Source organism: Peromyscus maniculatus, chromosome 4, assembly GCF_049852395.1.
Source record: "Peromyscus maniculatus bairdii isolate BWxNUB_F1_BW_parent chromosome 4, HU_Pman_BW_mat_3.1, whole genome shotgun sequence".
In the NCBI taxonomy this organism is placed as follows: Eukaryota; Metazoa; Chordata; class Mammalia; order Rodentia; family Cricetidae; genus Peromyscus; species Peromyscus maniculatus.
Genome location: NC_134855.1, coordinates 108,181,024 through 108,193,512, shown reverse-complemented (window position 1 = coordinate 108,193,512; position 12,489 = coordinate 108,181,024). Strand labels below are relative to the sequence as shown.

General features: G+C 44.0%; 1 protein-coding gene across 1 annotated transcript in view; it reads right to left on the bottom strand.

The window, feature by feature from the left end:
- Tmc2 (transmembrane channel like 2) overlaps nucleotides 1-12,489 on the bottom strand; it is a 75,381-nt gene that overhangs the window by 27,609 nt on the left and 35,283 nt on the right. Inside the window, exons 8-11 of the mRNA XM_006984559.4 lie at nucleotides 8,897-9,039; nucleotides 6,373-6,520; nucleotides 1,935-2,123; nucleotides 686-865 (exon numbers count right to left, since the gene is read on the bottom strand). Of these exons, the coding sequence (XP_006984621.1) occupies nucleotides 686-865; nucleotides 1,935-2,123; nucleotides 6,373-6,520; nucleotides 8,897-9,039 (660 nt within the window). The remainder of the gene's footprint in view (nucleotides 1-685; nucleotides 866-1,934; nucleotides 2,124-6,372; nucleotides 6,521-8,896; nucleotides 9,040-12,489) is intronic.

Genomic DNA, 12,489 nt, shown 5'->3' with positions numbered 1-12,489 from the left:
CAGAGGATGAGGAAGACTCATTGGTCCATCCACTGTCTCCGTTCTTTTCCCTTCTCTCCAGTCTCTAGTCACCCTGCAGCTTCCTGTTGGCACCAGCTCCTTCCTCTGCTCTTTCCAGTATCTGCTGAGACTCCCCATGCCGAGGATTTGAACTCCTCCTGTGCTCTGACACACTGCCTTGGACTTGCCCCCACTGACACATATTTCACAGCACATTGTATGAATGAGTCTGTCTCCTGACCCTGAGCATGAAGCCATTTGGAACAGGACTGTGTCTAGTTCCCTGCCGTACCCAAGGGCTTAACATGCAGGATTCCATATGTGTCTGACAAGCATTGATGAGCCATTTGACCAACCATGACATATCGCATCAGTGGACAATTACTGTGTTATTGACTAGCTATGACAGCTCTGAAGCAACATGGAAAAACCTGCATATAAAATATTAAGAGTACTAAATGATATAGACATGATGTAGAAAAAGACAACCTAAGAAAAAAGCAGGAAAGAACCAGAGCAGCTGTTTGCAACTGTTTGGATGATGGATTCTAGAGACATCTCTTTTTAATATTCCTTCCTAAACTTCCAACAGTTATTTAATTAATAGAGATGATGCACAGTAAAGTTACTATATTATAAAAGGGATACAGTGGACAGCAGGCACAGTGGAGTGTGTGGGCTTTACCTTAAGGTGGACATCGTCCATGAGGGCCAAGAGAAACGTGTAGAGGTTTCCCAGGAAAAGGGCAAAGATGCGCCCCAGCTGCCACTTGAGCCCGGTGCGTGGGTGGTAGTTCTCCAGGGCAGCGATGGTTTCAAAGAGAGGGGGACAAAACATGCCAAGCAGAGACATCACGATCTCCACCTGGAAAAATGGAAAGGCGGGAGTTTTAAAGGATAAATGGATAAAGAAGTTAAAAATCTTGGAAAAAAAATTAGATGTCCAAAGACTCAAACAAGGCTACAAAACAATTTTTTTAAAAAACCACAATTCAGTAACTCACTCTTTAAATATAAAACAAAATATAATTGCCTAAAATAAAAAATTCAGGGGCTGGAGAGATGGCTCAGAGGTTAAGAGCACCAACTGCTCTTCTAGAGGTCCTGAGTTCAATTCCCAGCAACCACATGGTGGCTTACAACTATCTGTAATGAGATCTGGCACCCTCTTCTGTATACATAATAAATAAATAAATCTTAAAAAAAAAGAGCTAAATGGCTTTTTTTAAAAAAAAATTCAGAATGTATACACTATCTGGCTGAGAATTTCACCCAGAATAACAAACACCATGATATGTCCTAGTGAAGTTACTGAACTATAAACAAAACAACTCTTCCAGCAATTGGAACAACTGATTTATAAGGAAAAGAAAATTAGAGTACCGTCAGCCTTTAAAAAATAATTACTTAATATAATATTTTACAAATTTGAGTGTTTTGCCTGTATGTATGTATGTATGTATGTATGTATGTATGTATGTGTGTATGTGTATTCATGCATGCCTTGTGCCTGCAGAGGCCAGAAGAGGGTGTCGGGTCCATGCAACTGGAGGTACAGATGGTTGTGAGCCACCCTGTGGGTGCTGGGACTGAAACATGGGTCTTCTTCAAGACTACTGTTAATGACTGAGTCAGCTCTCCACCCTGTCATAGTTACTTGTTTTGAGACAGGGTCTTACTAAATAGCCTAGCTGTCCTGGAACTCACTAGGTAGACTAGGCTGGCCTCAGACTTTCAGAGATCCCCATGTCTCTGCTTCCTGAGTGCTGGGATTAAAGCAATGTGCCACCATGCCTGATTTAATCTTGTCTTTTAAAGCAAGGCCTGCGGTTCAGACTTTCAGGGACTCTGCTGAGTCGTTGACTTAGGCTGGGTGACTCAATACTTCCCCCCAATCTTGGCATTGTTGGAGACTTTGGAGACGCCTGTCTTACCTCATTCCTTTCATACCAGCTGACATTCTGCATTTTGGAGAATTCCTGCGACCGCTTCACCACAAAGTAAATGAGGTACCCACTTCCACACAGACAGCAGAGAATGAGAAAGTTGGCCAGAACACGAAGAAATCTTGTCAGGTGGATATTTTCCTCTTTGTTGCTCTCTTGTTCATCCACAATAGATTCCTTAGCATAGGAAAATGAGATTCAAATAATGTCAGGCCAGGAATACTCCTCTATATTCCTTCCTTCCTTCCTTCCTTCCTTCCTTCCTTCCTTCCTTCCTTCCTTCCTTCCTTCCTTCCTTCCTTCCTTTCTTCTCTCTCTCTCTCTCTCTCTCTCTCTCTCTCTCTCTCTCTCTCTCTCTCTCTCTTCCTTCCTTTCTTTCGTTGTTATTGTTTTTGTTTTTCAAGACAGGGCTTCTCTGTGTAGCTTTGGAGCCTGTCCTGGAACTCACTCTGTAGACCAGGCTGGCCTCGAACTCACAGAGGCAGCCTGCCTCTGCCTCCTCAGTGCTGGGATTAAAGGTGTGAGCCACCACCGCCGCCGCTGCCGCCGCCGCTGCCGCCACCACCACCACCACCACCACCCAGCACTCCTCTGTATTTCAATATATGATACATAGGAGGTGATGTAATACCTTGTAGAGAATTACATTTTCTATAAAAATATGTTTTACTGTTATTGTTATCTTGAGTTTGGTTATTTTGTAATAATGAAAGCTGAAATTAGCACACAGTACTAAATATTTTCCATGAACTATTTCTTCCTTCCTTTCTTTCTTCCCTTCTTCCTTCCTCCTTCCCTCCCTCCCTCTCTCTCTCTTTCTTTCTTTCCTTTTCTTTTTTTGTTTTTTCAGACAGAGCTTTTCTGTGTATCCCTGACTGTCCTGTTCTGGAACTCTCTTTGTAGACCAGGCTGGCCTCAAACTCAGAGATCCACTTGTCTCTGTCTCCAGTGCTGGGATTAAAGGTATGTACCACTACTCTTGGCCCTCATGAGTTATTTCTTAATCTAACAGTGAACCAATAGAACAGTTAATACTATTGCTCACGCTGCATGTATAAAGGCCCACAGTGGTTGTCAATGAGCTATGTAGGGTTGTTTTAAATCAATAGACCAAATAAATTAAAATTAAAATCAATCCATTTAAGTTTTTTGTTATTTTATTATTTTTTATGTGTATGGATGTTTTGCCTGCATGTATGTCTGTGTACCACATGTGTGCCTGGTGCCTATGGAGGCCAGAAGAAGGTTCAGATCCCTAGGAAATGGAGTCATAGACAGTTGTGAGCTCTGTGTGGGTTCAGGGAATGAAATCCAGGTCCTCTGCAAGAACAACCACTGCTCGTATCTACTGAGCTATCTCTCCAGGCCTTCAGATTAAAATTTTAATCTTGAGCTTTCAAATACAGGAGTTGTCAAATATCCTATAAAATTCACATAGTAGATATTGTTAGCCTGAAATCCATGTGTCTCTCTCACTACTCATCACTGCCAATATTGCATGAAAATAACCATAGTCAGTCAGTGTGTAAGTAAATGTGCATGGTTTTGTTTCAATAAAGGTTTATTTATAAAAGTATGTAGCAGTCTAGATTTGATCCCCAAGCTATATTTTTGCCAATTCCTATTCTTAGGGTTTAATATTGAGTGCTGGTTTTGTTTGTTTGTTTATTTGGTGTCTCATATAGTTTTTGGTAGAGGTACTTTAATTTATTGATAGACATTTATGTTTTGTGTATTAGTGTAAATAGACTTTAAAAATTAGTTTAGGGCTGGAGAGATGGCTCAGCAGTTAAGAGCACTGGCTGCTCTGCCAGAAGACCAGGGTTCAGTTCCCAGCACCCACATGGCAGCTCACAACTGTCTGTAACTCCAGTTCCAGGGGACCTGACACCCACAGCAAAACACCAATACATATAAAAACAAACGAACAAAAACCCCAAAAACAATTCCCAGCACCCACATGGCAGCTTTGTAATTCAGCTCCAAGTGATGTAACACCCTCACAGAGACATACATGCAGACAGAACACCAATGCACATAAAATAAAGAAAAAAATCAGTTTAATTGTTTTCTGTTAGTATAAAATACAATTGATTTTTGTGTGTTATGCTTGTGTCCTGCATCAGTAACTATGATGACATGTGCAGTAAGGGGCATTCTAGGACAGAAAACACGGTCTCCTGGACCGAGGGCTTGGGAAGAGACCTCTGCCAATCCCCAGTTACTGTGTTCACTCTGAGGTTTAGCTAACTCATCAGGCAGTTATGTTATGTTAGCTCACAGAATCCTCACATCTACCCTGTTATATGTAGGAGGTACAGAGAGGTCCTTGTGCCCAGGGCGTTGGTGGTGCATCCCTTTAATCTCAGCACTCGGGAGGCAAAGGCAGGCAGATCTCTGTGAGTTTGAGGCTACAGAGTGAGTTCCAGGAAAGGCTCCAAAGCTACACAGAGAAACCCTGTCTAAAAAAAAAAAAAAGAAGTCCTTGTGCTCATAGTAGGACTAGCACCAAGGAATCAGGACTATTAAGTACACAGGGTTGTCTCTTCAAGGGGAGATGTGTATAACTTGTTTTCTGCCCAGAAGGCTGGGAATGGAGGTGGTTAATAGCTTGGTGACCTTTGTGTTATCTGTATGACCCAGACCACACCAGATCCTCCCCTAGACCCTTAAGATGCCACATGCAATCAATCTATAGAACCCATCTCAGAAGATGTCACTTGTACTTTACAAAGAGTTTCAATACAGTTTTGTTTTAAGTTTTATTTTTCACATGGGATTGAGTTATTTATCACCAGGAAGAATTTTTCCAAATTGTTCTCACTTAAATATACCTAGAATAAACTACTGGGGTCAGACTCTTGAAGTCTGAACCAACGCTGGCTGCTGAGTCATCCTTCTTGCTTCAGGTGCATTGTTACTCTGCCAGCCTGGTGGTGCAGAGGCCCCACATGGTTATGTTTGTGTATTGCCTCTGCTATCAGCAGACACTGCCTTCTTCCTGATGGTTTTAAGTCTTCATAGGCAAGGTGTGACCCTTGGTCTGGTCCAGAGGAAGTGTCACAGCTGTTCTAGCCTTCCCTGCCTGTGGCTGCAGATGGCCACATTCCACTTGCTGAGAAGAGAGGACAGAACTGAGTCCCCATCCACCCACTGCCAGGTGAACAGGACTCAGGCCCAGTAAACCCATTTAGTGGGTAGTTAGCTCAAATCCTTTGCTGGCAGTGAGCAGGAGACCGTTTCCCAGGGAGGGCTGGGTTTGAGAGGGAAAGTGAAAAGGGAGATAATGCCGGGCAGTGGTGGCGCATGCCTTTAATTCCAGCCCTCAGGAGGCAAAGCCAGGCGGATCTCTGTGAGTTCGAGGCCAGTCTGGTCTACAGAGTGAGTTTCAGGACAGGCACCAAAACTACGCAGAGAAACCCTGTCTCAAAAAACCAAAACCAAAAAAAACAAAAAAGGGTGGGGTGTACAACTGATGTACAAGCAAGCGCCGAGTCCTGGGAAAGACAGCCTGCCAAAGCAGGCAGGAGAAATACTGATCTATCCAGAGCTGGGAGTGGAAGCCAGGTACAGTGGAGTAATCCTCCAATCCCAGCACTCAGGAAGCTGAGGCAGGAGGATCACAAGTTCAAGGCCATCCTGGGCTATGTAATGAGACCCCTGTCTCAAAAGCTTGTGGTTGTTTTTACAGCCACAGAGGAACAAAATAACACACAATGTTCCCATGCTATAGTGTCTGCCTCTATTCATGTATTTGCTCTGTGGTTCATGTTTGCTTGATTGAGATACAGCCTTGTTATGTAGCCCAGTCTGGCCTCAAACTCATGTGTATACCACCATGCTGGTGGGGTTGAACTATATTTCATCTGCCCACTTCAAGTTTCTTGTGAATAAAATAATGAGGATTGTAAGAGACTTGGACTGTAAGAAGCACAAGGTTAATTATCTGATTTCCACATCCTTAAATGGGAGTTCTATTACTTGGGGGAGCTTTGAAAAACAAAACAACCAACTTAACAACAGCAATGACAATGTTAGCCAATCACATCAGAATCCCAAAGGCCCTGGGCAGGACAGTTTTAAGGCTCCTTAGGCAATTCTAGCATGCATAGAAGGTTGGCATGTGTTGTCCCAAATGAATCCTTCCATGAACTCCACCAGTAAGCAGTATCATGAGGGAAGAGGCATGACCAGACTTCAGAAGTAAGGTTCTAGTTATACTATGACTTGATGCCATGCTTGGTTGATATCCCTGGGAGGCCTGCCCTTTTCTGAAGGGAAATTTAGAAGGTGTGTGTACTGATACAACTCCTCTCATGGATTATTTAGAGACCCTATTTCCACTCACCCAGCTGAGGAAAGCTTCCCAGTGGCCAGGGGGACCCAGAGTTTCCTCAGGAAGGAGGAAAAGCCCCAGGGTCACTACCTTGAAGCTGGTGGTGATGGAGACGTATTTGTTGTCGGCTGTCTCTGAGTTCCCGATGAGGTAGTCCCAGCTGGTGAACATCTTGAAGCTGAACGTGAAGTTGTCACTCTCTCCCTCACTGGTACTCCCTTGGGTATTGCTGGCCATCCTGGAGGACATATGACATACGCCACTGGTGTCACACCTGTCTCTTTTCTGCTCTATCAGCCACCGGGACCCTTGGCCCAAGTCAGTCTTGGCACAGGGAGGAGATGACATTCCATGAAGCGACAAGTTCAGGAGGGACATTAGCTAGGACGATTTTGATTCTAGCCAGAGAACTGCTCTCCCCAAATTCAGAGTTCCCTGCAAGCACCCATGGTGTGTGTTAGGTAATGAGTCTGCAAGATATAGGACACCTCACTGTTTTCTGTCCTTGCATTTGGCTTCTCGAGGTTTGACTCAGTTGTGTGCACAGTCTGAGAACTTGGGTACTCTGCTCTCAAACAGAAATGTGTCTTTCTAAGTCATCTAATTTTTTTGGCTAGAGGTATGCATTTTTCTGGTATAAAACTCAGTAACTTGGGCTGGGATGTCTCAGCTGGTAAAAAGCACTTGTTGCTCTTGCAGAGGACTCAGGTTCTATTCCCAGCACCAACATGGCAGCTCATAACTGTCTGTAACTATAGGTCCAGGGGATTTGATAGCCTCTCCTGACCTCCCTGGGCACCAGGCACATGTGGTATACATACAGACATGCAGGCAAAAGTGTTTATACACATAAAATAAATAGTAAGTATTTTTAAAGGCCCAGTAACTCTTTTTTTTTTTTTTTTTTTGGTTTTTCAAGACGGTTTCTCTGTAGCTTTGGAGCCTGTCCTGGACTAGCTCTGTAGACCAGGCTGGCCTTGAACTCACAGAGATCCACCTGCCTCTGCCTCCCAAGTGCTGGGATTACAGGCGTGTGTCACCACCGTCCGGCTCAAGGCCCAGTAACTCTTGAGGATGCTGGTTGGATGGTCTGGCTAATATACCCTTCAGCAAGCTTGGATGAAAGCATCCAGACCTTCCTTGTTGGCTCCCTGTTTATCCCACCTAACCCAGCCTCTCTGTACTCCCTGGTGCTCAGTCTTGTGGAAATCACAGAATTCGAACCATGGATTCCATCAGGAAGGGTGGGGTGTTTGTGCCCCTCCCTGGTTCTATGTTGCCTGTTGACTGTTTTAGACTTGCTGCTCCACAGGACCAAGGTATTTTTGGTTCATCACGGAAACATGCCACATTCATGGACTGGACTGATTTTTCTTCATAGACTATGAATGAAGAGGAACAGCCAAAGCTAGGGGAGCTGGATTTATTGTTAAAGTGCTTGGTACAGGCAAGAGGACCCAAGTTTGGGGTCCCTAGAACCCAAGTAAAGAACCAGGTGTATGGCATGTGTCTGCAATTCCAGGGTTGGGGAGGTGGAGACAGGTGGATCCCCAGAGCTCGCTGGCTAGACAGCCTGGCTGAACGGGTAAACTTCAGGTTCAGTGAGAGCTCCTGTCTCAAAAATTAGGATGGAGAGTGACTGGGGAATACACTTATGTATATGCAAAAAAAAAAAAAAAAAGAGGCACAATGTATAAAGGTCAATCTTGACAGAGGTAGGCAGACATGGGGCCAGAAAGGAGCCATGACTAAACACAGTCACACAAATTCTTTTAGTATAGGTCTATTGTTTTTAATCTTTATAAATGACAGGATTGGTATTTTTATTTATTTTTTTTCTTCTGAGGAGGCTGCAAACTTCCAGCCACCTTATCAGGTTCTACACTCCCTCTCCAGCCACAGTGGCCTTTTGCTCGTTTGGGTAACTGGATGGGCTATCTAGATAGGAATTCTAGAATTGTCTGCTGCCTCTGGGTCTTTGCATATGCGCCTTTTCCATTTACATCTCAAACTTTCGACACGACCAGCTGTTCTCTGCCTTGTTTAAAGGGGTTTCATTTCATAAAGCTCGTTTCCCAGAGCTTCACATATCACCTGGCCTATCACTCATTTCATAATCTGCATTTGCTTGGTGTGGTCATTTATACTGATTGTTGACAAGATCTAGAATCGCCTAGGAGACGAGCCCGTGGACATGCTGGTGAGGGGTTATCTGGATTAGGGCAATGAGTTGGGAAGAGCCAACTGCTGGTGACACTTCCCCAAGCTGGGCTCCTGGACAGTAAAAAGGACAAGTGACAGCCCAAGTGACTGGCAATCATCACTCTGCTTCCAACTGTGGAGGCAATGTGACCAGGTGCCTCATGCTCCTGCCACTGGCACTCCCTGCCATGATGGACTGTACCCCAGAACTGTGGGCCCAGATAAGTCCTCTGTCCCTTCAGTCACCTCCGTCAGTTATTTTGTCCCGCAGTATCACAAGGAACCACTAGACTTGAATAGCTGGTGTTGGTTTCCTCTCATCCACAAGAAAGTAAACACACACAGGAGAATCAGAGGAGAGTTGTTTGAATGAAGAAAGACCAAAGCCCACAAACGAGACACTTATACTTACGATCTAATGACAATCATCAAGCTGTAGCCAAACACGCTGACCCCCACCATAAAGTAAGCCATGGGCAGCCTGTACCTCAGCCATCCGATGGTCCTCTGGTTGTTGTAGTAGCCATAGAAGAGAGCAGAATATTTGATGTAGCCCTGGGAAAGACAGCCAAAGTCTCTGAGTTTGTAATCTCAGAGGAAAAAGTAATTGTACAGTTCCATTCTGTCAGGGATTTCTGTCTCAGAGTTTTAAAGCAAGTCCACAGAGAGGAAGAGTCCTAAGTATGCAATTCATAGCGTCTCCAGAGGCCATCCACAGTATTGTCTATTGTAGCATGAATCTTAAATGGTCTTATTAATTAAATCAAACCCAAGGCAGTTATTGGGGTGAAATGCTGGATGGTCAGAGAGACAGAACAAGCCACAGCTAACCTTACCTGGCCAACTTCTCAGGTGATCTTGTTTCCTCAGACTGGAAGCCTCTGTGTCCTCATATCTGAATGGCTCTCAGCTGAACTGTGCTGCTAGAAGCCTGAGAGCTTAACCAACCAAATGCTTCTAGTTTCTGGTCCTCATGCCTTATATACCTTTCTGCTTTCTACCACTACTCCCTGGAATTAAAGGCTCGCTTTCTGGGATTAAAGGTATGAGTCACCATGCCTGGCTGTTTCCAATGTGGCCTTGAACTCACAGAGATCCAGAGGAATTTCTACCTCTGGAGTGCTAGGATTAAAGGTGTGAGTGCCACCATTTTCTAGCCTTTGTATCTAGTGGCTGTTCTGTCTCTGACCCCAGATAAGTTTATGCTGTGGGATGGTCTATATGTCAAATTGCTCTGATTGGTCAATAAATAAAACATTGATTGGCCAGTGGCAAGGCAGGAAGTAGGTGGGACAAGGAAAGAGGAGAACTCTGGGAAGCGGAAGGCTGAGGCAGAGAGACACTGCCAGCTGCCGCCAGGACAAGCAGCATGTGAAGACTGGTAAGCCACCAGCCACGTGGCAAGGTATAGATTTACGGAAATGGATTAATTTAAGCTATAAGAACAGTTAGCAAGAAGCCTGCCATGGCCATACAGTTTGTAAGCAATATAAGTCTCTGTGTTTACTTGGTTGGGTCTGAGTGGCTGTGGGACTGGCGGGTGACAAGATTTGTCCTGATTGTGGGCAAGGCAGGAAAACTCTAGCTACAAGTTTATTAGGGTGCACAATATTTTGGGGAACACAATACCACTACATTTCCCCCTTTTTGTCTAAAATTTAAAAAAGCTTATAACTAATACAAGAAAAATTATGTCCATAAGTATATACAATATACACAGTCAAGATTACATTAACGATGTCTAGTCCATTAACATTTGACAGATTCAGACAAAAAACTCCATTAATATATAACAATGTCTAGTCCATTAACATTTGACAGATTCAGACAAAAAACTCCATTAATATATAACAATGTCCAGTCCAGTAACATTTGACAAATTTAGACAAAAAATTTTCATTACTTATCTTATTTAAAACAAGTAATTCCTTTTTAAAAGTATTTTTTCTTTTCATAATAGATTCAGTAATCTACCTTTTGTCATTTTTACATCTTCCTCTTTTTCTTTTTAGTGTAGATTCAGTCATCTACCCATTTATCCTATTATTGTCTATTCTTTATTCTTCCACTGAACAAAGTGCATGGAGACTCAGGGAACAGAGTGTGTGTATGTGTTGAGCATATGTACCCAGCACATGCACTCAAGAATGCATAGCTCCAAGCTATTGTGTTATATAGCTAGGTTCTTGTTTGTTTTGTTTTTGTTTTTCTTGAGACAGGGTAACAGTTCTGGCTGCTCTATAACTCTCTTTGTAGACCAGGCTGGCCTCAAGCTCACAGAGATCATCCTATTCTTCTCTCATACAATACATCCTGCCAGCATCCTCCTCTCCCTCCACTCCTCCCAGCCCCTCCCCACCTGCCCTCTCCCCCAGATCCACTGCTCCTCCGTTTCCCTTGAGGAAAGAGCAAATTTAACAAGATTAGGGCACAATCTCTCAAATCAAGCCATTCTGTCTGTCCCTAGTACCCAAGTAAAGAACCAGGTGTATGGCATGTGTCTGCAGTTCCAGGGTTGGGGAGGTGGAGACAGGTGGATCCCCAGAGCTCACTGGCTAGACAGCCTGGCTGAACGGGTAAACTTCAGGTTCAGTGAGAGCTCCTGTCTCAAAAATTAGGATGGAGAGTGACTGGGGAATACACTTATGCATATGCAAAAAAAAGAGGCACAATGTATAAAGGTCAGTCTTAACTCTCACATGTACTTGGCTTTAGTAATGAGTAAACTTTTAAAACAAATTAGTTAGGTATAGTATTCATTTAGATTTTAGTACTTTTTATATTTCTTTGCTGAAAACAGCATCAGGGATTGTTGTTGAATAACTTCTGTTTTTGGTAGGTAAGAGATTTCAACAAGGATTTCTGGGTAAGAAAAAAGTAAAGAAAAGCCCTGGTGGCGCCGTGGCTGGGTACCTTGCCACAGTGGTTCCTCATTTCTGAGGAGACTCAAGTCTGACTGTGAGGACGGAGGATGCCAGCCCCACAGCTTGTTATAGGCAGCACCATTGCCAGGCTATGTGACCTCGGGACCCTTTGAAGCTGCAGATGAGAAGCATGGAGGGTGAGGATGGAAAAAGGGGGATGATTCCAAGGAGAGGCCCATCAGCAGGGTATGAGGCACTGTAGTGTGCTGTGTATGCTCAGGGATGTCCCTGGCTTCAGAATATGGGGCGCTCACTTGGGAGGCCTTGGGCAGTCAGCGGCACACTGTTCTTCTATAAACTCGGTGAAGAACACTGGCTTTAATTCCACTGGGAATGGGAAGCAAGAGACAGCCGAAGTAGGAGAGGGACATGTGTGGTGATATATTGTGTCCCCCAATATATTGTGCACCTTAATAAACTTATCTGAGGTCAGAGAACAGAACAGCCACTGGATAGACAAAGAGGTCAGAAAATGGTGGCACACACACCTTTAATCCTAGCATTCTGGAGGCAGAGATCCATCCAGATCTCTGTGAATTCAAAGCCACAATGGAAACAGCCAGGTATGGTGACACACGCCTTTAATCCCAGGAAGTGATGGCAGGAAGCAGAAAGGTATATAAGGCATGAGTCTTTGTTAAGCTTTTGGGCTTCTAGCAGCAGTTCAGCTGAGTGAAAAGGAAAAATCTGTAGCCATCTTGAGAGATGCCCCCCTCCCCCCAACGCCTCCTCTAAAGGTATTTGCTGGCCAGCAGTTTTAGAAGTGACCAGAAGTTGAACTTATAAGGCTGGGACAATAAATATATGTATCCTGGACTTGGCAAAACAAGATATGAGAAGTAATGGGCTCAACTGACCAGATATTGAACTTACAGAAGAATAGGACTGGAACAATAAATCTGAATGTATCTATCCTGGGTTCAACAAAAGCAGGACATAGGGAGTAAAACTTTATGTCTCTGTAGATACCCTGAATCCTGTTAGCCATCAGTAACCTCATGCTTGTAGTTCAGCCAGTAACTTCAAAAAACTATCTCACCCCTAGCCCCCTGGTCCATTCCCAAGCTGCATGTAAACCTTT